Genomic DNA, 26272 nt, shown 5'->3' on the forward strand with positions numbered 1-26272 from the left:
AGTCCATTTTAGTTTGCTGATTCCTAAAATGTCAACGTTCACTCTTGCCATCTCCTGTTTGACCACTTTCAGTTTGCCTTGATTCATGGACCTAACATTCCAGGTTCCTATGCAATATTGCTCTTTACAGCATCAGACCTTGCTTCCATCACCAGTCACAACAACAACTGGGTGTTGTTTTTGCTTTGGCTCCATCTCTTCATTCTTTCTGGAGTTATTTCTCCACTGAACTCCAGTAGCATATTGGGCACCTACTGACCTGGGAAGTTCTTCTTTCAATGTCCTATCTATTTGCCTTTTCATACTGTTCATGGGGTTTTCAAGGCAAGAATACTGAAGTGGTTTGCCATTCCCTTCTCCAGTGGACCACATTCTGTCAGACCTCTCCACCATGACCTGTCCATCTTGGGCGGCCCCACACAGCATGGCTTAGTTTCACTGAGTTAGCTAAGGCTGTGGTCCATGCGATCAGATTGGTTAGTTTTCTGTGATTGTGGTTTCAGGCTGTCTGCCCTCTCTCAGCGCCTACCATCTTACTGGGGTTTCTCCTACCTTGGGCGTGGGGCATCTCTTCACAGATCCTCCAGCAAAGCGCATCTGCTGCTCCTTACCTTGGATTTTAAAGGTTATAAACCTCAAAACCATAGTATCAATAAAGGGTGATGTATCAGAAACGCCACAGGTGACAGCTGATATCTAGCTCAGGGCTCAGGTAATTCAGCCAGCAGTCGCCTGTGTGCACACACGTGATCGGTACAGGGCATTTCAACTGGAAAACTACTATTTTTCCTGGTCAGAGTCTAAATAGAAGCCTCATTCATGAATTAATGATTGCTCTTTCCAGCTATGGATATTAGTTGCTATTCATTTCTAAGCTTTTAAAATACCTGCTCTTCTCTGCAACTATTTTTTACTGAAATTTTGAGTAGATTTGTCTTTTATCATTGTACTCCCCAGGTGCTTAGAAGGATAAATACTATTATCAAGGTGTACTGCAAAAGCGAACTCATTTTAATAGGATTATGATAACAGAATCTTTATCCAGTGACTGTTGCATAGAGAAGAGACTTCTGTTTTAAGATTAGAGTATAGTCTTTGAAATGGAAAGAGGATTATCTTATTAGCTTGGCAACTGATGTACAGCACTCAAAGTCCTGTTTCTTGTTTGTACAAAGAACCATTTCAGGTGAACATGCTTTTGACTGGCTACTAGTATGACATTCATCATAGCAAAAGAGCAGGAGAAAATATAGTCAAAGACAGCCATTCTGAAGACTCAAGCCAGCTGTGATTACTTCTTTCTGTTCTGAAAGGCAATCTAACACACTAGAAGCTAAAAATGTACAGCTGCTATGTGTAAACAGTACATAAATGAAATTGTATACAGAAACATACTCTCATCGAATAGAAATATCTTTAACTACAGAATAATTTAATGAGTTTAGCCTTTCCTACACTTAAAAAAAAATATTTAACTGAACACAAGCTAGAGACAATGGATATTGACATTAGAAAAGTATCGATCCTGGAAAGACTTCAGGCAAAACCTGATGAAACCAGAAGAAAAGGAGAATCTAAAGTCTGGAGGACACTAACTGGGTTTAAGGCCATGGACAAGGAGAAGTCATCATGGGAGACACCAAAGGTCACTAGCAGAACCTCTCCTGACAAAGATGGAGTCGAGAGATGTCAATAACTCGGGAAGGTTGCCATGTGACAAAGCACATTGGCACGATAGCTGATACTCACTGAACAACTCTCTCCTTCCCAGGGAACAGCCTCATCCCCTATGGGACAATCTACCAACATGCATGCAGTGCCTCTGGTATGCAAAGCTCTGTTGTGCCTGATGTTACCTTCATTTTCCTCTTGACTGATGGTTTCCACATTCCATATAGAGGCCAGTTCTCTCTCAAGCATTCAGGAATATGTACATTATCCATACACATTTACAATTTTAACTAGAAAACTACTAAGACTATAAGTTTTCACTTGATGTCATGGTTTTGAAATAGTTTTTAACAGTTTGCCAAGTTCTAAAGTATAAGAATATTTTATAGGAATTGTATAATTGATTGGCATGAAACTAGGAACTATAATAATAAACAGGGAAAAGAGAATACTCAAAACATGTAACAATCAGTTTCCTTGTTGTGCCAACCATCAATCCTTTGGTGGCTGGATTTCCGAGATACAGATGGTAGACCTGACTCCAAAGAGGATGCTGGGAGAGTGGAGGTGAGCATTTTCATGTAACTGCAGTTATAATCAAATAATGTGGAAGTATTTCAATATTGTAACAACTAGTTTCACTGTACAGATGCATACTAAACAAATATCACCAAAGTTCTGATGAAAACGAATGTATATCAACCAACAGTTGATAACAAGGAAGATAACTTAAAACATCGTTCAGGATTTGACCCATCCAAGGTCAAATCCTATCTCCCAAAGTACAGTTTAATGAACTTAACACTTGACAGAGAGCAGACATCTTTTAGCAGCTTCGATCTCATCCTCCCACTTTAAGGGTTCACAAGAGGCTACGCTGCCACTCTTGGCTCATTGGTGAGCCCATCCAGGGGTAACACATTTGGCTCTCACCATTTTGTAGTTGTGCAAAGGAAGACGACAGTGAAGTAGAGCAGCATTCCCCAACCTTTTTAGCACCAAGGACCAGTTTCGTGGACAATTTTCCCATGGACTGGATGGGGGATGGTTTTGAAATGATTCAAGCATGTTACTTTTATGTGCACTTTATTTCTAATTTAACATTGACAAGAGGTACTGGTCCATGGCCCAGAGGTAGCAGACCCATGAAGTAGACTGAAAAAAATGCCACTGCAGACATGGCAAGGAGCACAGGTTTGTGGTATTGCCAAGAGGACACATGTCAAGAAGGAAAAAGCCCCAAAGCACCAGGAGGCCCAGACCCTGTTCTCATTACTGGACCACGAACTACCTGTGTGACACAGTCTCCTCCCCTGCCTCCATGGCCCCATCATGATAAGAGGGTGGCCCTGTCCTGCCAGCCTCTCCAGGTTCTGGTGAAGGTCCATTTGGAGAACAACACACAACACAGTTGACTGCAGCTGCCATGCAAAGGTGATGGGGTTCACGGAAAGTAGGGGAGTCAGATCTTGATAAAAATATGTGAAGTCTTTATATATAGGATCTATATGAGTAATGATATATCTGTGTGAATAATGATAATCTAAAGAACTAGTTCACAAAAGGGGTTTTCAGTGGTGGTACAGAGGTCCCTGACTTTTCTCTTTTCTAAATGACTATTCTCTTAGAAGCTAGCAGTCTAGATTCAGTTTCAGATGAAGGTTAGATGGAAACCAGGAAAAGACAAATTCCTCCTGCAAAACTGTCACAAGAATCTAAAAAGTGGTAAGGATCATGCAGGCTTCTATGCTAATCTACACCCACTGACTGAGATGCAGGTGGAGGAGCCTGCAGGACATAGGAGATTAATACAAATCCAGGCATTTCCTTCATCATTGCTGAGAAGGTGCAAAGGTGAAAAGAAACCAAAAAGCTGATGAAATGGGAGGCAAAGTTCAAACTGCCACAGAAGGATGTTAAATGAACTGTCATAACTTTGAGAAATGGGAAATTCCAAATTATTAACCACTAAATTAAAGATCGAAACCAACTGTATCAGATCATAAGTTCTCAGAAAATGTAGTTATTTGACAGAACATTGTGGATATTATGACGCTTCATCTCTGAATACTTTAACATATATATCCTAGAAACAAGGGTATATCTTATATGACCACAATACAGTTTGTCGCTCCACATCAGCATGGAATTGGTCCCAGGACTACAGCAGATTCCAAAATCTGCTGATGCTCAAGTTCCTTAAATAAAATGGTGTACTGAAGTTGGTCCTGCATCCACAGGTGTGGAACCCTCAGATGAGGACGACCATAATGCAGTATCACAGCTTTTAAAAAAACCATATTAATTCAAGCATATTATCTTGAATACAGTCCTTATTTAAATTTCTCCAGTTGTTTCTAAAATGTCTTTTACAGTCTTTGCTCAAGATGGGTAGTGGGGAAGAGAATCTAGCATTCAACCAATACTAATACACTATATTAGGATGCTGTGTTTCTAACAGCCCCAATGCCATTTGTTTGTCTGTTTTTCAAGACACTGACTTTTATACAAACACAAGCCACTTGTCTTATAAATGGATTTCTGCATTTTCCAGACTGTTTCTTTCTGATTGTATTCCTAATTAACATTTTTATCAAAGGTACTGGTAGGTGATGTTGTATTCTCTTACACATGAGGAAACAGATAATGACAGGGATGATAAGCTGGTAAGGTGATGTCCTCTGGATCACTTCACTACATAGGTGTATTTTCCTTTATGGGGTGATATATTAAGAATATTATAAGAATGTCCTTTATCTCCAAAATGATTTTAGCACAATTGGTGACTTTTGCCTAATTTATTATGAATTTCAAAATAGGGATTGCTTAACACCATTATGTCTTCTGCATTCTTAGAAAACATAATTCTGCATTCATAGGCTTACATTCTTCTAAGAAGAACAGTTTTCCTCACTCCTCCTGCCTTTTTTTAGTATCACTATGAACCCATAGACTGTTTAAATTTTACTTAATGAATTATAATCCCTTAGTATTCTTATTATGATGCTTAAATTGTCCCAAACTTTGCCAAAGGGTGCCCACAAGCTGTCTTGTGTGTGTGTGTGTGTGTGCGTGCGGGCGTGCATGTATGTATGTTTAATGATTCCCTTAGGTTTTGAGCACTGCCTTTAATTTTTTTTCCAGATTTCAGTTCAGTTCAGTTCAGTTGCTCAGTCATGTCTGACTCTTTATGACCCCATGAACTGCAGCACGCCAGGCCTCCCTGTCCATCACCAATTCCTGGAGTCCACCCAAACCCATGTCCATCAAGTCGGTGATGCCATCCAACCATCTCATCCTCTGTCATCCCCTTCTCCTCCTGCCCTCAATCTTTCCAAGCATCAGGGTCTTTTCCAATGAGTCAACTCTTCGCATCAGGTGGCCAAAGTATTGGAGTTTCAGCTTCAACATTAGTTCATCAAATGAACAACCAGGACTGATCTCCTTTAGGATGGACTGGTTGGATCTCCTTGCAGTCCAAGGACTCTCAAGAGTCTTCTCCAACACCACAGTTCAAAAGCATCAATTCTTCGTCACTCAGCTTTCTTTATAGTCCAACTCTCACATCCATACATGACCACTGGAAAAACCACAGCCTTGACCAGACGGACCTTTGTTGGCAAAGTAATGTCTCTGCTTTTTAATATGCTGTCTAGGTTGGTCATAACTTTCAAGAAGTAAGCATCTGTTAATTTCATGGCTGCAATCACCATCTACAGTAATTTTGGAGCCCCCCAAAAATAAAGACTGACACTGTTTCCACTGTTTCCCCAACTATTTGCCATGAAGTGATAGGACCAGATGCCATGATCTTACTTTTCTGAATGTTGAGCTTTAAACCAACTTTGTCACTCTCCTCTTTCACTTTCATCAAGAGGCTTTTTAGTTCCTCTTCACTTTCTGCCATAAGGGTGGTGTCATCTACATATCTGAGGTTATTGATATTTCTCCCAGCAATCTTGATACCAGCTTGTGCTTTATCCAGCCCAGCGTTTCTCATGATGTACTCTGCATATAAGCTAAATAAGCAGGGTGACAATATACAGCCTTGACGTACTCCTTTTCCTATTTGGAATCAGTCTGTTGTTCCATGTCCAGTTCTAACTGTTGCTTCCTGACCTGCATAGAGATTTCTCAAGAAGCAGGTCAGGTGGTCTGGTATTCCCATCTGAGATCTGGTATTTCCAGATTTACTGAGGTATAATCAAAAAATAAAACTGCAAAACTTTAAAGTATATAATGTGATAATTTGATATAATACATTGTGAAAAGATTCTCATAATCAAATTAATTAACACATTCTTCACTTAACATAGTCACATGAGAATGTTTAAGACCCACTCTCATAAAACACATTATTATTAACTATGGTCACCATTCTGTATATTAGACCCTCAGAACTTATGCATCTTATAACAGTTTGTATCCCTTGAACACCTTCTCCCCATTACTCCCACTCCTCAGCCCCTGGAAATCACCATTCTGCCATTTGTATTTGTTTCTTAGAGTTGAACTTGTTTTTAGATCCCACACATAATGCCATACAGTATTTGTCTTTTGCTGTCTGACCTATTTCACTTAGCATAATGCCCTCAAGATCCATCCATGATGTCACAAATGGCAGAATTTCCTTCTTTCTCATGGTTGAATAATATTCATATATATATATACATATATACGCTTGTTTGCTAAGTTGCTTCAGTCACGTCCGACTCTTTGGAGCCTATGGACTGTAGCCTGCCAGGCTCCTCTGTCCATGGGATTCTCCAGGCAAGAATACCAAAGTGGTTTGCCATGCCTTGCTCCAGGATTCATATATATTACTATACATATATAATCTTCTTTATTCATCTATCCACAGACAGTTAGGTTGTCTCCATATCTTAGCTATTGTGAACAGTGTTCCAATGAACTTGGGAGTACAGACATCCCTTCAAGATCCTGACTTCGTTTCCTCTGGATAAATACCCAGAAGCGGGATTGCAAGATCATACGGTAGTTCTATTTCTGATTGTTTGAAGAACTTCTATGCTGTTTTCCACAGTGGCTGCACCAATGCACACTCCCACCAACACTGCACAAGAGCTGCTTGTTCTCTACATCCTCACCAACACTTATTACATCGTGTCTTTTTGATGATAGGCAGATAGGTATGAGGTAACATCTTACGGCAGTTCTGATTTGCATCACCCTAAAGATTACTGTTGTAGACCACCTTTTCATATACCTATCGGCAATTTGCATGCCTTCTTTGGAATAATGTCTATTCAGATCCTTTGTCCATTTACTTGGGTTTCGGCTAGAGATCGACAGGTTCCTTATATTTTTAATATATTAACCCCTATTGAATACATCATTTATAAACATTTTCCTTGCTCAATAGGCTGGTTTTTTTTTTTTCATTTTGTTTACTGTCTCTTTTGCTGTGCAGAAATTTTTTAGTTAGATGTAATCTTACTTATTTCTGCTTTTGTTGCCTTTGCATTTGGTGTCAAATCAAATAAAATCATTGTCAAGTTCACTTCAGTCGCTCAGTAGTGTCAGACTCCTTGAGACCCCATGGACTGCAGCATGCCAGGCCTCCCTGTCCTGCACCAACTCCTGGAGCTTGCTCAAACTCATGTCCATCGAGTCAGTGATGCCATCCAGCCATCTCATCCTCTGTCATCCCCTTCTCCTCCTGCCTTCAATCCTTCCCAGCATCACGGTCTTTTTAAATGAGTTAGTTCTTTGCATCAGGTGGCCAAAGTATTAGAGCTTCAACTTCAATATCAGTCCTTCCAATGAATATTCAGGACTGATCCCCTTTAGGATTGACTGGCTGGATCACCTAGCAGTACAAGGGACTCTCAAGAGTCTTCTCCAACACTACAGTTGAAAAGCATCAATTCTTCAGCGCTCAGCTTTCTTTATGAAGAAAAACTTCATATCCATACATACATGACTACTCAAAAAACCATGGCTAGGTGAAATTTTGTCGGCAAAGTAATGTCTCTGTTTTTTAACATGCTCTCCAGATGTGTCACAACTTTTCTTCCAAGGAGCAAGCGTCTTTTAATTTCATGGCTGCAATCACTATCTGCAGTACTTTTGGAGCCCAAGAAAATAAAGTCTGTCACTGTTTCCAGTGTTTCCCCATCTATTTGCCATGAAGTGATGGGACCAGATGCCATTATTTTAGTTTTTTGAGTGTTGAGTTTTAAGCCAGCTTTTTCACTTTCCTCTTTCACTTTCATCAAGAGTTCTTTAGTTCTTCTTTGCTTTCTGCCATAAGGGTGGTGTCATCTGCATATCTGAAATTATTGATATTTCTTCTGGCAATCTTGATTCCAGCTTGATCTTCACCCAACCTGGCATTTTGCATGATGCACTCTACACAGAAGTTAAATAAGCAGGGTGACAATATACATCCTTGACGTACTCCTTTCCCAATTTGGAATCAGTCCGTTGTTCCATGTCTGGTTCTAACTGCTGCCTCTTACCTGAATACAGATTTCTCAGGAGGCAGGTAGGGTGGTCTGGTATTCCCATCACTTGAAGAATTTTCCAGTTTGTTGTGATCCACACAGTTAAAGGATTTGGCATAGTCCATAAAGAAGAAGTAGATGTTTTTCTGGAACTCTCTTGCTTTTTCAATAATACAAAGGATGTTGACAATTTGGTGTCTGGTTCCTTTGCCTTTTCTGAATTCAGCTTGAACATCTGGAAATTCTCAGTTCACGTACTATTGAAGCCTGGCTTAGAGAATTTTGAGCATTACTTTGATAGCATGTGAGATGAGTGCAATTGGGCAGTAATTTGAGCATTTTTTGCCACTGCCTTCCTTCAGGATTGGAATGAAAACTGACCTTTTCCAGTCCTGTGGTCACTGCTGAGTTCTCCAAATTTGCTGGCATATTGAGTGCAGCACTTTCACAGCATCATCTTTTAGGATATGAAATAGCTTAGCTGGAATTCCATCACGTCCACTAGCTTTGTGCATACTGATGCTTCCTAAGGCCCACTTGACTTTGGATTCCAGAATGTCTGGCTCTAGGTGATGATCACACCATCGAGGTTATCTGGGTCATGAAGATCTATTTTGTATAGTTCTTCTGTGTATTCTTGCCATCTCTTTTTAATATCTTCTGCTTCTGTTAGGTCCATATGATTTCTGTCCTTTATTGTGCCCATATTTGCATGAAATGTTTCCTTGGTATCTCTACTTTTCTTGAAGAGATCTTTAGTCTTTCCCATTTTATTGTTTTCCTCTATTCCTTTGCACTGATCTGTGAGGAAGGTCTTATCTCTCCTTGTCATTCTTCAGCACTCTGCATTCAGATATGTATATCTTTCATTTTCTCCTTTGCCTCTAGCTTCTCTTCTTTACTCAGCTATTTGTAAGGCCTCCTCAGACAACCATTTTGCCTTTTTGCATTTCTTTTCCTTGGGGATGGTCTTGATCACTGTCTCCTGTACAATGTCTCAAACCTTTATCCATAGTTCTCCAGGCATTCTATCAGATCTAATCCCTTGAATCTATTTGTCACTGCACTCGTATAATGACAAGGGTTTTGATTTAGGTCAAACCTGAATGGTCTAGTGAAATAAAAAAACTTATCTTAGGTTTTCTTCTAGAAATTTCATGGTATCAGGTCTTACATTCAAGTCTTTAATCCATTTTGAGCAGATTTTGTGTATGGTGTAAGATAGGAGTCAAATTTCATTCCAAGGCATGTGAATATTCAGTTTTCCCAACATCATTTATTGAAGACTTTATTCTTTCCCCATTGTGTATTCTTAGCACACTTATTGAAAATTAACTGACCATATATGCATCAGTTTATTTCTGGGCTCTTTATTTTGTTTCACTGATCTATGTGTCTGTTTTTATGTTATTACCATATTGTTGTGACTACTGTAACTTTGTAATATAGCTTGAGATCAGGAAGAGAACTGCCTAAATTTCTGGTACTACAGATTCACCATGTATCTTCCCTACCCTACACCTGTAATCACCCATTTATTCCAGGAGTATTCTTTTTCATGAATGTTACAATAGCAAAACTGATGGACTGATGAGCTATAAAGATGACACTGCTGAAGCATTCAAAAACACACTAGAAAAAATTCAAATTGAGGTTGCTAGGTATCAGTGTTAATTATTAATATAATTTTAAAAGGTCCTTATTTGATGTTTCTTAATATCCTTTAGGAATTTAACTTTTTAGCTACATTTGTAGGAATTATACAAACCAGCTGTGGAAATCAGAACATTCATGTAAGAAAAAATATACCTTTTCCTTTTTCCTAAAAGCTGGTCCTATGCGTAGGTTATGTCCACATGAACCCGGACATTTGATCACTTCGATCAATGACTTCCAATTGGACAATTCAGTGAAAAGAATGGGTGGAAGCCTGGGACCAAGTCAGACAAACGGTCTGTGTCAGGCCTCACTCTGTCTCTTGGAAGGAGGGGCCCTGCCAGTTCCAGGCCTTATGAAAAGGAAGATCACTGCAGGCTCTCCGCAGCCCTAGACTCAGCTCCAGAATCATTTCATTTCACCCACTTGCACTTTGGTTTCTCACAGTTGACCTCCACTTCACTCTATTCCCTTCCTCCCAGATCTTCCATGATGACATACCTACTGCATACCTTCCACCTTTCAATCAAGTCTCCTGATCTTCCCTTGGTCCTCAAACACTGATCATGGATAGACCTGGTACCAGCCCTACCCACCAACTCTGAGAACACATGCTTATAAGAACCAAACCATCCTTCCAACAACTTCATACAGTGTCTCTCCATTTTCCTTATTCTTTTAACTTTTTTATTATTAGATAATTATAGATTCACATGCAGTTGTAAGAAATAATACAGAGAGATCTTGCATACTCTTTATCTAGTTCCTCCCAAAGATAACATCTTGCATGACTAAATATCACAGTAGGGAAAATTGACACTGATACAATCTATCTTCCTTAACTATATTTCACATGCACTGTGTGTATGTGTGTATGTTTAGTTCTTTGTAACTTTAACACATGTACATGTTTGAGTAATTGCCAGCACAGATAAAATACCGTACAGTTCCATATAGGGATCCCACATGCTACGATTTTATAACTACACCCACCTTCTTCCCTGTTCTCTAACTTCTGAGAACCACTAACTTCTTTGATTCTTTTGTATCTCTAACTTCTGGTCTCCATCTCTATGATTTTGTCACTTTAAGAATGCTCTATAAAAGCACATGGAACTCTGCTGGATGTGGTAGAGTATACAGCAGCATGAATGACAGAGGAGTCAGGGGGAGAATGGATACATGTATATGTGTGGCTGAAACCCTTCACTGTTCGCCTGAAACTCTCATAACGTCGTTAACTGGCAATACTCCAATACAAAACAAAAAGTGTTTAAAAAAATAACACTATATAAGTGGAATCATATAGTGTGTACACCTTTGATATTAGGTTTTTTTTTCACTCGGCTTAATTCTCTAGAGATGAATCAAATTGTGTATGTCAATAGTTCATCTCTTTTCACTAGTGAAAGTGAAGTCGCTCAGTCGTTTCCGACTCTTTGCGACCCCATGGACTGTAGCCTACCAGGTTGCTCTGTCCATAGGATTTCCCAGGCAAGAGTACTGGAGTGGGTTGCCATTTCCTTCTCCATTTTACTAGTGAGTAGTATTCTAAGGTGGGCTTCCCTGGGTGGCTCAGAGGTAAAAAAAAACCTTCCTGCCAATGCATGAGACACAGGTTCAATCCCTGGTCTGAGAAGACCCCCTGGAGAAGGAAATGGCAATTCACGCCAGTATTCTTGCCTGGGAAATCCCGTGGACAGAGGAGCCTAGCAGTCTACAGTCCATGGGGCTGCAGAGTCAGACATGACTGAGCCACAAAGTAACAGCAACAGAGGCTTTTTATCTAGGCCTCTTCCCGCAATCTTAGTCGGAAGGTCACCTTTTCTCCATATCTTCCCCCCCCCAAAAAATGAACCCCACACCTCATTGGGCAGAATTAATTGCATCTCCATGAGACTCTCTTTATCCCTCCCCATTACCTCTGTTTTATCATCTGTAAATGGGGATAGTAAAAAAAATTTCTCTTGTAAGTCTGTTGAGAATTAAATGAGTTAATACATGTAAAGTATAATAAAAACATATGCTAGAACACAGTAAGTGCTCAATACATTAATTATTACTGTTGTTAAACTTATTATATACCTTTGCTGTATCTCATGTAGTGGTTTACCATAGATGCTTTTTCTATATTGGTAATGTACTCCTCTCTTGATAGTCCCTTGGACTGCAAGGAGATCCAACCAGTCCATCCTGAAGGAGATCAGTCCTGGGTGTTCATTGGAAGGACTGATGCTGAAGCTGAAGCTCCAATACTTTAGCCACCTGATGTGAAGAACTGACTCATATGAAAAGACCCTGATGCTGGGAAAGATTGAAGGCAGGAGGAGAAGGGGACGACAGAGGATGAGATGGTTGGATGGCATCACCGACTCAATGGACATGAGTTTGAGTAAACTCCGGGAGTTGGTGACGGACAGAGGCCTGGCGTGCTGCAGTCCCTGGGGTCGCAGAGAGTCGGACACGACTGAGCGACTGAACTGACTGAATGTACTCCTCTACCAGGTTGAAGACTTTTGATGTATATATTACTTATTCTATTTTAGTATACTGTAGCTTCTTGATAGTTTATTACTGAATTAAGTCAAATTAATTTAAACATTATTAAACTAGCTTTCCCCCTTGAATCAACAAACTATTTTATTGAACTAATTATTTTGGCAATTGATGGACATCCCATTACTTCAATTTCTGTTTCAATTGTGCTAATACAAGTCTTAATATTAAAAAACAAAACAGAACACTTGCCCTTTCTGCAGCGAGATAATCAGGGTATTCATTCATGACAGAAAATACAGGTTTCTTTTACTTAATCCTTCTCAGTAAGACAATGCTGATCTTTTTAAGCAAAAAAATTGTGCTAAGTCTAGTACACAGGCACTGTTTAAAATTTCCAATAAAATTTTACTTTCTCCTCATTCTTAGAAGCTGTCTCAAGAAGGTGCAGAAGAGTTAGAATAGTTAAATATTTGGGTAAAGGATAAAAATACAAAATCCTATTAGAGAAAAGTGATGGAAATGATAAGGATTTGGGGGACCACACTAAAAAAAAATGTTCATTTGTAGATGGTGGTTATATAAAAATAAAATTTTCTAGAAAGCAACAGTGTTCTCTTCTCCCACTGAACATAATTACTGAGCCTCTTAAAAAACCCAGAGCCCCTCTGTCCCAGGATATCTTTTTAGACAAGATAGTGAACTTCCTATTTCTGGCCTACAAAATTACCTTAACTAAACACAGCATTTATAGGTGGACTGAGTCTCTAAGTCTGCCTAACATACTGATTTTTAAGAGGGAAACTGAACTTTAGTTGTTTAAAAGTGTATTCATGCTTACAATGAATATTCTAGAAGAGGAATAGTCAGGCATGCTGTGTAGCTGGTGAGAAGAAGTGGTATAAAGAACACAGGCTCTAGAAGCAGGGAATCTAGGCTCAAATTCCACCTTTGCAGTTCACCAGCTCTGTGGTCTTAGGCAAGACACTTTATTGACTGAATTTCAGTTCCTTCATTGTAAAATGCCCCTGGTAATGCCTACCTCATAGGTTTATAGGGAATATTAATTGCCATAATGTAATAATAAAGGGGCTGTCAAATAAAGAACCCAAATAAATGTTAATTTCTCTTCCCCTAATTAATCCTTTGCCAAGCTGAAACACTAACTCAGTTTATTAGACCATTAACACAGATGCTTTCTTTCCAGCAGGAATTAACTCTGACAGCAAGGCTGGTGTCATCAAGAGTGATTCCTACTGAAAAGTTTCCAATCTTCACATTTCTACTGTGAATCCTAGCATAGTACAGAAAAGATCAGGCAGGAGAACACTGAGGTGATGATAACCACAGTGGAAGGGTTTATACACTCTTGATTGTCTTAGTCTCACACTTTAAAAAGGATATGTGGGTGGAATTAATTAGCTCCAGTGTAAGTTTGCTTGTAGTAAGTTTTCCTCCAAATTATTTCAACATTTTCTGTTCTAACATTTCTTTCAAAAGCTAATGATATTACACTGATATCATAACCAACCTCTCAAGTACAATTAACACACTAGTTTTTGGATATATTATGTTTGGAGTACAAAACCAAAATGAGATATTGGTATTAATAGAAAGTACTCTATTATTGGAACAACAATACAGATTAGTTTAAAGGGAATAATAGCTAGTAAGTAGCTAGCAAGGGGTAGAGTCAAAATGGGAACCTGGATCCATCTGGATTTTATTAGATGCCCCTTAATCATTATTGTATTATTTTACAATAAATGAATAGAAGTTATGTTTACTTAAATAGTCACTGATCTAGATGCTCTCTTGTACTAATATGACAAAATTTATCTGGCAGATAATTTGATACCAAAGCCGTAAATATGCATTTACACTTAAACCTAGAAACTCCACTTAAAGGAATTGATTATTTTAATAATAATTAAAGATTTATATAATGATTTTTCAAGAAAATTTTTCGTGTAGGAAGGAAAACAGCTAAGCATTCAACATCAGAAGATCAGCTAAATAATGAAATATCTAAATATTAGCTAATAATGAAATACCCAAAAGAATACTATGCAACCATTGAAAACGAAGCTGTAGAAAAACATGTATACACATGGAACTATGTGCATAATATTCTGTTAGGATTTGAAAGGCCATAAATTATTTCTTTAGTGCTCCACAGTTTTATAAAAATAAACATACTTATTTATAAAAGTTTCAATAACTACATACCAAAATAAATAGGAATAATGCTTCTAAGGACTTTTTTCCCTTATGCTTTGATTCTGCATATTTTCTGCAGTAAGTATAAATTTATTGCATAGTAAAGGAAAATAAGCTTTAAAAATTCAAAAGAAGAATTAGTAAAGTACTTCTAAGCTAAACAGCAAATAGATTCCTTTATCATTCATTGTGTGGATTCTGAGTTCTGGCCTTCTGGATTTCCCCTAAAATCTGATTTAAGAAGTTGACATTTAAAAGACTGAAGACAAAATCCCAGGGCAAGAATGCTCTTTTAGGGGAAGTGATTATCCTTTTGTTAAAGCCCTGGATGAGTGGGTCTTTGTACCTGCCTTATCTCACTGTGGATCAGAAACTGATGGACTCTGTTTCAATCTAGGGGCAGTCTCTTTTGATCAAGCCCCTTCTTGAGCACTAAGGCTCAGTGAAGTTTTAGGCAACTTTTTTGCTGTTGCTTAATTCTTTGCAGTTTCACAAAGGTCTCTTTCAAAAGGAAAGAAACTGATTGGTGCCCGCTCTGGGATGTAGCTCCTGCCGTCACCTCCAGGTGGACAAAATCTGTGCCTCTATCGGAGCCATGTCTGCTTCACTGGCCAGGACGCTGACTTATTTATAATATTATTAATAATTATTATTGTAGTTGTATGTATTGACCCTTTGCTATGCTTCATGCACTCTGTCAGGCACTCATCATACATTATTTTATTTAAACTCTTAAGAGCAGCCCTGGAAGATTAATACTATCATTATTTCTATTTTGATAGATGAGGGAACAATAGCTAGTTCATAGCTAGCAAGGGGTAGAATCAAAATGGGAACCTGGATCCATCTGCATTTTATTAGATGTCCCTTAATCACTCAAATGAGCACATTTATAATTCACAATGTGGGCGGTGGAGTTCAACTGGGCGTTCCTAGGTCTTCCAGAACCAGAAGAGCCGTGATTTCACAAAAATACGAAACTGACTTCACAATTGTAGTAGTGATTCTGCTTCACAGCTCTGCTCTAGATGGTGGCAAGGATACCCAAGATACAACCAAGGGTCCTCGTGTGTTCAGGTCCACACTGACTGGCTTCAGCTTCTCACTTAACCTCTCCAAACTTCACATCCTCATGTAGAAAATGAGCTTTATAATACTTGTCTTAAATACCTCATTTGTGAGTATCAAAGGAAACAATGTATGTGCCAGCACTTTTAAAAGAACAAAGAGCAAGGAATCTTGATTAACCCCTGCATGCAAATTATTTCTGCCCTTGAAACCCCAAAGCAGTGGAACTTTTATATAGCATTTTGCAGAAGACTGAGCAGAAGCTTTAGAAATACAGAAAAATCTTAATGCAAAAAAAACAAAACAAAACCCAAGTGTAACGTTTCCCCATGTTTAGCATTCAATTTAACAAGTCCTGAGGAAACGTTATTGACTCAACATTCCCTTCTCCCGTCTAATGCTCTTCGATTTAATGTTTACTCTCTAAGTGCATGAACTTTCAAATAACAGGAATTTTTGCCACAGGACTTAAGGCTCTCCTGTGACTTGATGTTAGGAAATCTCCTTAGTAATTTTGTATTCTGCTCCCTGGGAGCAAATTGGAGCTTTGGCAGTGAGTTGATACACATACTATTTTAATTCAGGATGATATTTGGCTCAATAATTCAAAAATATACCAAAGTTTAGGATTATACTTGTAGGAAGGACTAATCTTTTTAAAAACTAGTATCTAGTGGTAGGGGAAAGAAAGGAGTTTGTCTTGACCATTTTTTAAATTGCAAAAGTAATACACATCTGTGTTAATTCAAATAGTACACATACAGTGAAAGGTAAAGATGCTCACTCAATGCACATTTCTACTTCTCATTGGCAAACACTACTGACAGTTACTCATATATATTTTGAAATTTCTTCTATGATTAAATAAGCACATGAATATGTATATAAATACATTAACCTATTTTTAACACAAATAGTATCATTCTTACGGTAGGTTTTCCTCTGAAAAGTGTTTCTCCCCCTCCTAAAAGTATGTTTGTACAGCTTTTCCTATCTACTTATATGGCCCTAACAGTTTTAAAATCTCCTCTGCGGTATTCCATTGCATGGAAATACCATCAATTACTTAAAACTTTTTCTCTGGATATATAATCAGTTGTTTAAAGGTTTTTAATATCACAAACAATGCTGGAAGCAATGACTCTACCACACGCCTTTGATCAATGATATGAGACCATCTCTAGGAAAATTCTTAGAAGTAACACTGATTGGCCAAAAGAGAGGTGCATTTAAAATGTTGATGATATTACAGATTGGCATCTCAAGCTGACTGTACTAATCTATTCTTTCCCCTACAATCAGTATGTGACCTTTACCAGCAATGGGTGTGGACTGTATAAGAAAACCACTAGGCTGATTAGGCGCATGATATCTGTGATTCAGTGGACACTGGTTTAAAATACATATTTGTAGGTCTTAGATACCAAGAAACTTAAGTTTACTTAGTAAAGAATGGCCAGGCTCCTCGCTCTGAGCAGAAACAAGGTTGAAATGAACTGAAGCTCATAAAGAGGGGGCTTAACACTCATGGAGAGCTTCCTGCATGCGAGGCACTGCTCTAAGTGCTTTATTTAGATTAAGTCATGCATCCTCCTCCCAATTCTAAGAGGAAGGTGCTTTTATTATTTCCATTTTAGAGACCAGAAAACTAAGGCACAAGGAAATTAAGTATTTATCCCATATCACTCAGCTGCTAAATGACAGAGTTCAGATTTGCACTGAGGAAGTTTGAGTCCTGAGTCAGGTACTTATAAACACTTATGTGTCTACTCCTATTGATGAGCTAAACACATCTGTTAAGTACCTATTCTATGCCAGAAATGATACTGTACTACTTTGTCCTCATGGCAATACAAACTATTATCCCCATTCCTCAAAGATATTAAAGTAACTTGCTCCAATGACAGAGGGATGATTTGTACTCAGGCATGTCTGGTTCTGAAGCCTGTGTTCATTTTACTATACCACGTCTTCAGAATGAAATATGTCAATAAAGGAGGCTAACCTGGAGTCATTGATGGCTATAAACAGAGCTTACCTGGGGCTGTATCACACTTAACCTTTCCTTCATCAGATTTCTGCAGGGTTAGAATGTTCATGTACTTTTAATCCCATGCATGTGATCACAGAGTGGCAATTGGCCCTCTCCCATTAAGAGTGAGCTCAAATTGTTCAGTGTGGACCAAAATTGAAGGCAGAATTAAGGTTCCCCAATTCCAAATATCAACAAAGCCCATTTAAGAAAAGTGACATAGTTGGGTGAGGAGAAGCAGATGGACGCTCACACTACAGCAACATATATCACGACTATGGCAGCAACATATTTTTATCTCAGTGAGCAATTCACTATCAGTCCATCAGAAAATGAAGTTCGGTGCTGGTTCCTGAGTTTACAACTGTACTTCTTTAATGTATACAGAAAGGAGCCAAGGGAAATAAGAAGAGCTGCAAGAAAGAGAGGAGTTCAGAGAAGAGGCTTCCAGGTGGGAAAGCCAGCCAATCACTGCTCTATGCGCACACACCACAACCAGTGCAGTGTGTGTGAGTTCAGGCTCTGGGTTCAAATCCGCCCTGCTGCTTGTGTGCTGTGTGACTTTGGACAAGTTACTGAACCTCTCTGGTCATAGTTTCCTCATCTGGAAAATGAGTAGTACCAATAGTATTTAGCTCTTTAGCCTGTCATGAAGATTAAATATTGCCCAGTACAGACTGCTGCCCTGAAGGTTCAGAGTACAGAACAGAATTACCCAAGTCCACACAGATAGATCCCTCCCTTTCATGCTGCAGTCTTATTACTTCTTGTTTAATGTAATCAGGAAAATTTATATCCACATCTACCTTTGGAACTGAGAAGATTTCTACTCACATAGAGTTACATTCTAGAGGTCAGAGTACATAAATCCTTATTTCTATGTCTGGTAGCCCTATTTATGAATGGGCATCATCACAAAATGTTATCATCACAAAACAAACATATTACCAGAGCTTATCTTTGATTGTCACTGCTTGTTAGTCACCACTTTGTCTGTATATGCCACTTAGTAGCCTTTGGAGGCCAATTTGGTCAGTTCTTAAAAGTTTTACTTTTTTTGTACACTACAGCTGATAATGTAATATTACCACAAGTATTTTCCTGCACTAGACAGTAAAATAAGCAAGCCTGAAAGAAAATGCAAATTTTACTATGCTTTTCAGTTTTAAGGGCAATTAAATATTTGCTTTGAGCTCCTCATATTACACTGCAAATCCATAAAAAACCTACTATCATTTCTGTACCTAAAGCTTATTTAGCATTATGTCTTTGCCATTATTTCCCTTTCACTGAAAATTGGGTTTTCAATTATGCATCATAATCCTATATTATGTGAATTTTATTTGCAAAGAAATTTAGTCTTTTTTTCTGTTTATGTTAAATCAATAACCTCTGTTCCTGTGGGAGGCGGTGGCTCAGGTCTTCTCTATGAGGAGATATCTGCATCTCATGAGACAAAGTTAGCTCTTCTATCTACCCCATGAACAAAGACTGTCAGTGAGATAGGCTGGTCCTACTGGCCAGGATCAGGTGTATATGAAACCAAGACACCTTCTTTAAAAAAAAAAAAAAAAAGGCATAATAATAATAATTCACTCAAACTGGCTGCTGGAAACTGTGTGGGTCCAAAACAGGTATTTTCACAGTTGAATTTAGAAAAAGGAACCTAAGTTCTATCAGAATAGTTGGTGTCTATAAACACAACTTCTGTCTTCTATACCTTAATCTTTTGTTCAAGGAATTAAGACAGTGAATTAAATATTAGTCAAAACTTGAGAAGCGGAATAAGCAGTGCCTGAGATGAGACAAAAATGAAAGACTTGTATGTCATTTGTTTGGGGGAATCAATGGGATGGTCCATCATGTACACGGCCAGTGGACCCTTGCTGTCTTCCCTTAACAAAAGCTTCCCCCTGTTCGTTTCTGGCTCCCATACCCAAGCCTCCTGGAACCCAATTCAAACTTTTAAGTTGTCTTTGAGTACTCTCTTCCCTGAACCCCTTCCTTTAACTAATCCTGGAGTCCTGTTCACCTTTACTGCATATTTTCCCACATCTTTTCCATTCTTTACACATTGAGTTCAAGAATCCATCTCCTCTTGCCTGGAATACCAGAAGACCCTTCTAACTGATCTCCCTGACTCCTGGCCGCTCTCCATCCGGTGTAGTGTTGACACCAAGGCCTCAATCACCTTCATACCAGATCATTTTCATCACGTCACTTTTCTGCTCCAAAACCTTCAGGGGGGGAAACTTAAGCTCCGTGGCTACAGTTCTTTGACTGATTCTGAGTTATTTTTCCAGGCCTATTTCCCATTAACTGCTTATATATCTTCCATATTCCAGCCAAGTTGCTCATTCCCCTAATCACCCCAAATCACCTCATTCTGCCCCTTCCACAATGAAATAGCTTCTCAACTCTACAAATTCCTACCCATCCTTCAACCCCAAAATCAAATACAACCTTTCTGTATATACAAATCAACACTTCCGCTATTCCTTAGCTGGAGTACTGAACTTCCTCCAGCTCTGAGTCCACACTGTCCACAAAATCAGATCAGACCATACAGGGTCTTTCTGTGCCACAGCAATTAGCTTGGGATTTATTGTCTAGGCTATAGAGAATCAATTAACAGTATTAAGTGTTGGAATTATAAATCGGTGCTGCATCTAACTCAGATGATGCTCTGGCAGTGGAGAGACTGAACTGGATTGGATGGTAGACGCTAGTGATACAAGGACCCATGGATCTCCCTGAAGGAAGGGAATGTTTAGGAAAAAGAGAATCTGAGCAAAATTCTAAATGTCTTGAATTTGAGGTTCGGAAGATCAGGGTGAGACAAGCAACGCACATAGGGTGTAGAACTAAGGAGGCACTCACTCTTAGGCCATGCCCTGCACTTGCATGACCCTGAAAGTGAACACTTCCTTAAATTCTTTGTCCTGTGTACCTAGCTTGCCTCACCCTGAGTTTCGATGGTATATTCTGTATAGACATCACCTTGGCAGCCAAGGAGGTGCACATCACAGACCACCCTTCAAAAAAGAACTTGCTGTTGAGTTGCAAGAAGCAGAGATAGCGGACAGCCTCCAGCTACAGAACATTCAGGAATGGCCTCAACTTTTGAGACACAGCCATGCCCTTCCTTCCTGGGAATCTCCAGTCAGTGGTTTAGCAGGTTAGGGGTACTCGGCCTGGCCATTTCTGTCCAATGTGGGGTTCCTCTAATAGGTAGTCTTCCTTTTGGAAATCGTCCCTGAATTGGAAGAGGCTGTGTCTGCACTGTAGTCTGAAGACTTTCTCTGCACAGCTCTGCTTCCTTCCTCTTTTATCTTTACCCTCCAATAAAATACTTGCTCAGTAATTCTGTCTCCGCATTTGTTACCAAAGGACCTAAATGATACATCTAGTCAGCAACTGGTCACACCAGTCTGGAACTGGAGCTAAGATGAAGTGAAGGGGCTTTGAAGTGTAGTGGTTAGAAGGTGGGGCTCCAGAGTCTAGGTTCAGATCCCAGCTCACCCATTTCTGACCTTGTATAATCTTAGACAAGTTACAGAACTTCTCAGTACCTCAATTTCTTCATATATAGGATGAATATTTTAATTAGTCAGTGAAGACTATATGAGATAGTCCATTTAAAGTATTAGCATAGTACCTGGCCCAGAGTAAATGTTTAAGAAATATTAATATTATTGCATAGATTTTGAAATGCTGCTTTACAGAGGTTGACAGAATAAAATAGAAGAAATGTTCACTGGCTCAAAGAATTTTCCATAGGACATAATAAGGCTAGTAAAGATTAATTTGAAATACTTCATACCCACCTCTGTACTTTTTGTTTCAATTTCTCTTGCTGTTACTCCCAATGTGGTTCCTCTTCCCCATATAATATCACCTTTCTTCCTTCTGAGATGGTTTGTTTCCTCTCATATTTCTTTTCCATCCATGCAAAATGCCTATTTCTCTCCTTTCTTTCAATTGCTGCTAATAACTGCCTTCAAAACTTGGTTGAGAATTCACCTTCTCCAGTTTCCCTGGCTTGTCTGCCCCAACTGTGATCATTCCTCTCTACTTCAGACTCTAAGAACGGAAACATTTTGAAACTAGGTAGGGCGAAATATTCTCCAATTAGTAATAACAAAAGAGCAGGAAAGCATCTCCTCTTTCTTAAGACCTCCCAACCCCACCCACCCACTTACTCAATGCCAGGTTATGATTTGGCAAAGCGATGCTCAATGAATGCTTACTTAAAGGATGGATGTTTTAGCCATGATGCATGGTCAGTCCACAAATCATATTTTTATAGCTTCTTTCTATATGTGAACCTTAAAAAATGAAATGTTTCATAAGACAGTCTCAGTCATACAACAGAGAAATTATTCTATGAGGTAAGTGTTTTACAATCACTTTAGGTATTATAGGTAAGATAAATCTGTTTTATAAAATAAAGACCTGATCTATGATACATCTAAAAGCCAGTAGGAAATCATAATTAGAGACAGATGGCGAATGTGGCATTCTTTCCTCTATTTGGTACACATAATATTCCCTACAAAGTGGCATTGTATGTTTTCCTGTTGCCATACAGTGCCACACAAACTCAGAAAAATAAAACCTCTTTGTATGCCTATGAAACTGACTTCAAACAAAATAACCAACTTCAAAAGTAAGATGAAAGGGTTTTGTATTGTGGTTGAATGCAATGAATGTTTTTACATAGCTTAATATTTGTATATTACATTAATGCATATTGCAATACATACAAAAAAAGTACTAAATCTTCAGTCATCCTGTACATTCAATTTGAGACCTTCATCAAATTATTCACATTCAGAGACAAGATTTCTACATCAAACAGGTCATAATATTAGATGTATTTAAATACTGGAAATGAATAATACTTAAAATCAGTTACACATAGAACAATACACAAGTATAACATTAACAGGGAACACAGGTTTTTAATGGCTTCTAATACAATATGTTCTTTCAAGGAACCATTTGAACATAATGAAATGCATTTTTACTGTACTGTTTGAGCAATTATGAATTGAACATGGCTGATAAAAATAAGTATTAAAATTTATGCAAAATTTTTGGAAATACACATAATCCTCTGTGAGTATACAGATGTATAAGTGATAAAACATTAGATCTCAAACACTAAAAAGTAGCAGTGATTTTCACACTAATTTTCAAGAATATATCTTTTCACTGTTACAATTCAGTAAGCTATTTTACCAAAGTTTACAGTCATCTCAAATTCAAAGCAAATCAAAATTAATTTGTCTATAATCAATATCATGAAGTAAAAGTAATTAATAACCAATATAAAATAATTAACCTGTTTACTACCTCATTTTAAATATGGTAAGTAGCTACAACAAGATGGCATTAACACTATCCTAACCTGTTATACTTAACAAGTTTATATTTGTTTCCATTTGCAAATATCAATACCTACTGTACACTTAGAAACTCACTTGTGAAAATCTGCTTCATTCAATTTCTCAGAAAACTGCTAATTCAACCTACTTTTGTTTGTGAATTCTGAGTTGCTACATTATTTTCTTATCTTCACAACAATTAGTAATTACTGATCTCTCAAACAGCAAGAACAGAATGCAAAGTGAAAGAATTATTACAATATGAAGACAAGAAAGCAAATCTTATTCTACAAGTGAGCAATACTCAAGAGAAGTTGTTTATCTTAAATGCATAGCACATTACAGTCCTAATTAGCTCACCACCACAGTGAGAAATATACATACACATTTTTCAAAACAAGTCTTTTAAATAAAGTACTGCAAGCATCTTTGTAGCTAAAGGATTTGAAATAGCAATTAAGTCTGAACCTTAAATCATCTGTCTCTATAACTAGAAGAGCAAGTCCCCAGGATGTAAATCTCACCCAATGAGACAAGGGATGCTGAATGTATTATTAATTGCTAATAATTTCTTAATTTTAGAAGCTAGCACCCAGTACTGGCAAAGAAATGATGTGATTTATGAGCCCACACGCTCGTGCTGCTTTACTAGAGTTCAATAAACACATGCACATCCTAAATGTACAGTGTGAATGCAATTTCTCCAAGCCAGGAAACAGAGCAGGACTCGGCAATAGCAAATTTACCCCATCTACTTATTATTCCAGCACCAGTATTTAGAGTGCCTAAAATGCCTGCTGAACACTGCAGCTCAGCATCCCCATGGGGTTACTCTGAAGCAGAACCACATCTCTTCCCCTCCGTGATTACTGAGTTTTAAGAAGACAGGTAACATGGGGTAGAAATTTTCGTGCAGCAGCAAGATAACTCTTCTCTCCAAATTTTCAAAAACGCAACAGTCCCTGCCCACACACACACATACACAAACACACCACCTTTTTTAAGAAAGAAAGGAGGGTTTTTCAAAAAGGTGCCTAAAACATGCCGTTTGCATAGGGATGAAAAACGTATTTTTCCTCTACTTGCTGCCGTGTGAGATGTTTACAGATCTGATTAGAAAACCTGGATGTACAGAAAAAGTAGTGCTTTCAATGAGATCCCTTTAGTGAAATCTGTCTGCAGACAAATGTGTCCATAAATAATACATATTTATGTCAACATGCCTACATTAACAAGGACACACACACACACCTAGGCATTAATTAAGCTTACACTGTCCTCCAAGCCCCCTTTAACATTTTAGCATGCATGTTATTCAGAAGACAGATTTTTAAAAAAATAATAAGCAGCTGCATATAATGCATGCCAAAGTGGCATGTTAAGAGGAGCAAATACATTACCAGACGCATTTTGAAGTTTCTGGAACACCTGCAGGTAAAAGGAGCCTGTGAATCGGATGCTGGCACGCGGTTATTCCTCCAAATCCCAGAGCTCGGTGTGACTGTGGGGGAATGTGAGGCGAGTGTGAGGCTGGAAACCTTTGAGTTGAGCTCACTCTAGGCATCAGAAAGCCTCAAAGAGGGGAAAGAAAAAGGCAGCCCACAGACAGCTAGATGAGAAACTTCTGGCACCTCTCCAGCTCAGGAATGAATTCTCTGTAATTTGGAGACGTATAGTGATGGAAATGAAGAGAAACTTGGATTTACGGGGGAATTTGCTCAGCCATGCAGAAATGGGCAGGTAGCCGTCTCTCAGCTCATTTTAAAACAGCCATTCAGGATCAAGACTGAATCAAAAAATTAACAGGCACCCTTTCTCTGAAAAAAACAAAAAGGCTACTCCTGCCAGCTTCCCAAGACGCCTTTACAAACTTCAAATGGATCATTCCATCAGCTACTTGTTGCACATTTTATTAATCCCAATGCAGAGGTAAACTGGAAAATCTAATTCCTTTTATGTAGAAAACTGGATTTATTGCTTCTTTTTATGATGCATTTTAGTCATATGAACACACAGATTTACTTACAGAGTTCTCGATTCTTGTGTAACACCACTACTGTTTGGTCCAGATAAAATGTGAAAAGGTTTGTTTGCAGCTTTTCAAGGAAGTGGAGAAAAATGTTTTAATACTCAGAAGCTGAGCTGAGTACAGATATTTAAATGTAGAGTTTGAAGCAAAGAGAGTATAAAGGAAGCGCCCTGAGCCATTAAGTGCCACGTAAGAGATACGGTTATACATGAGCACCAAGCAAGCAGGTGGCTCAAGTCTATAAATATATACATAATTAAGGATGGGAAGAAAAGAGCTTTGGCAAATTAAGTTCTTAGAGACAATAGCTGTGATTTTGTTTAGGCTTACAAATAGGCTAATAACTCCTGGGAAGCACACGCGGGCTTCACCTTGTCTGAAGAACTCCTCAGCTCACGCATAGAGAGCAAGGTTGGAAGCCTCGCACGCTGGCAATCTATATTCAAATGTAATGAGGAGAAGGACGATATTACCATGAAGAATGTTGTCATATTACATTGTGCCTGTGTGGCTTAACTACTCATCCAACCTTGCAAATGGCCATTTGCCTGGACTCGATAGCAAATGTGCTGTTGATGGGAGGGCGGAGGTGGGAGGCCGGTTTTATTTGTTTTACTACCCATACACCTTTGGGAGGCTTGGGATAAAATGCATGGGCTGAGTGTGGGAGTGATTCTTTTCAAGGCCATGTTTATCTGTAATAAATTCAAAGTAGAATTAATGAGGACCAATTAAGCTATTTATTATTTTAACTCTTGAGGTCAAGGGCAGAACAGTGTTTATGTATACTAATAAGAGGGTCGATGGCAAGACAGCTGAAGATGGCCGGGCTCAATAAACACGTATTGACCAAGAAACTTCCCAGCCTCCTCACATCTCAGGGGCCAGTCCTTTCTGTCTAGGAGTCTTTTTTCTTATCTCTCCAATGCCATCTGCTTCATCTTTCCATTCAACACATACATAGTGAATGAGACACTCCAGCTGGTGCTGCAGACACTTAAGACAAGGCCCCCCTCAAGATGCTTACCCTTGTCTGGCAGGACCACAGTGGGTGTCAGGAAGGGATGAGCACAATCAAAGTATTTATCAGCACCTAGGCTCACCACCACCTCTTTTTCCCTTTGGGTGCACTTTTGACAAGGAGAGGCAAGCAGAGTTTGCGCATGCGTTTTGGAAAATCTCCCTAGGTGATTCTGATTGGTTCCTTCCTCCACCACACAGGAGTAAGGGTGATTCAAGATGA

General features: G+C 38.7%; 1 protein-coding gene across 1 annotated transcript in view; it reads right to left on the bottom strand.

The window, feature by feature from the left end:
• The window catches only part of LOC110130659 (schwannomin-interacting protein 1), an 846110-nt gene extending 821599 nt beyond the window's left edge, over positions 1 to 24511 (bottom strand). The window contains exon 1 of the mRNA XM_070466509.1: positions 24401 to 24511. Within this exon, the coding sequence (XP_070322610.1) occupies positions 24401 to 24409 (9 nt within the window). The 5' untranslated portion in view covers positions 24410 to 24511. The remainder of the gene's footprint in view (positions 1 to 24400) is intronic.
• Between the last annotated feature and the right edge of the window lie 1761 nt (positions 24512 to 26272).

This window comes from Odocoileus virginianus, chromosome 4 (genome assembly GCF_023699985.2).
Source record: "Odocoileus virginianus isolate 20LAN1187 ecotype Illinois chromosome 4, Ovbor_1.2, whole genome shotgun sequence".
Taxonomy (NCBI): Eukaryota; Metazoa; Chordata; class Mammalia; order Artiodactyla; family Cervidae; genus Odocoileus; species Odocoileus virginianus.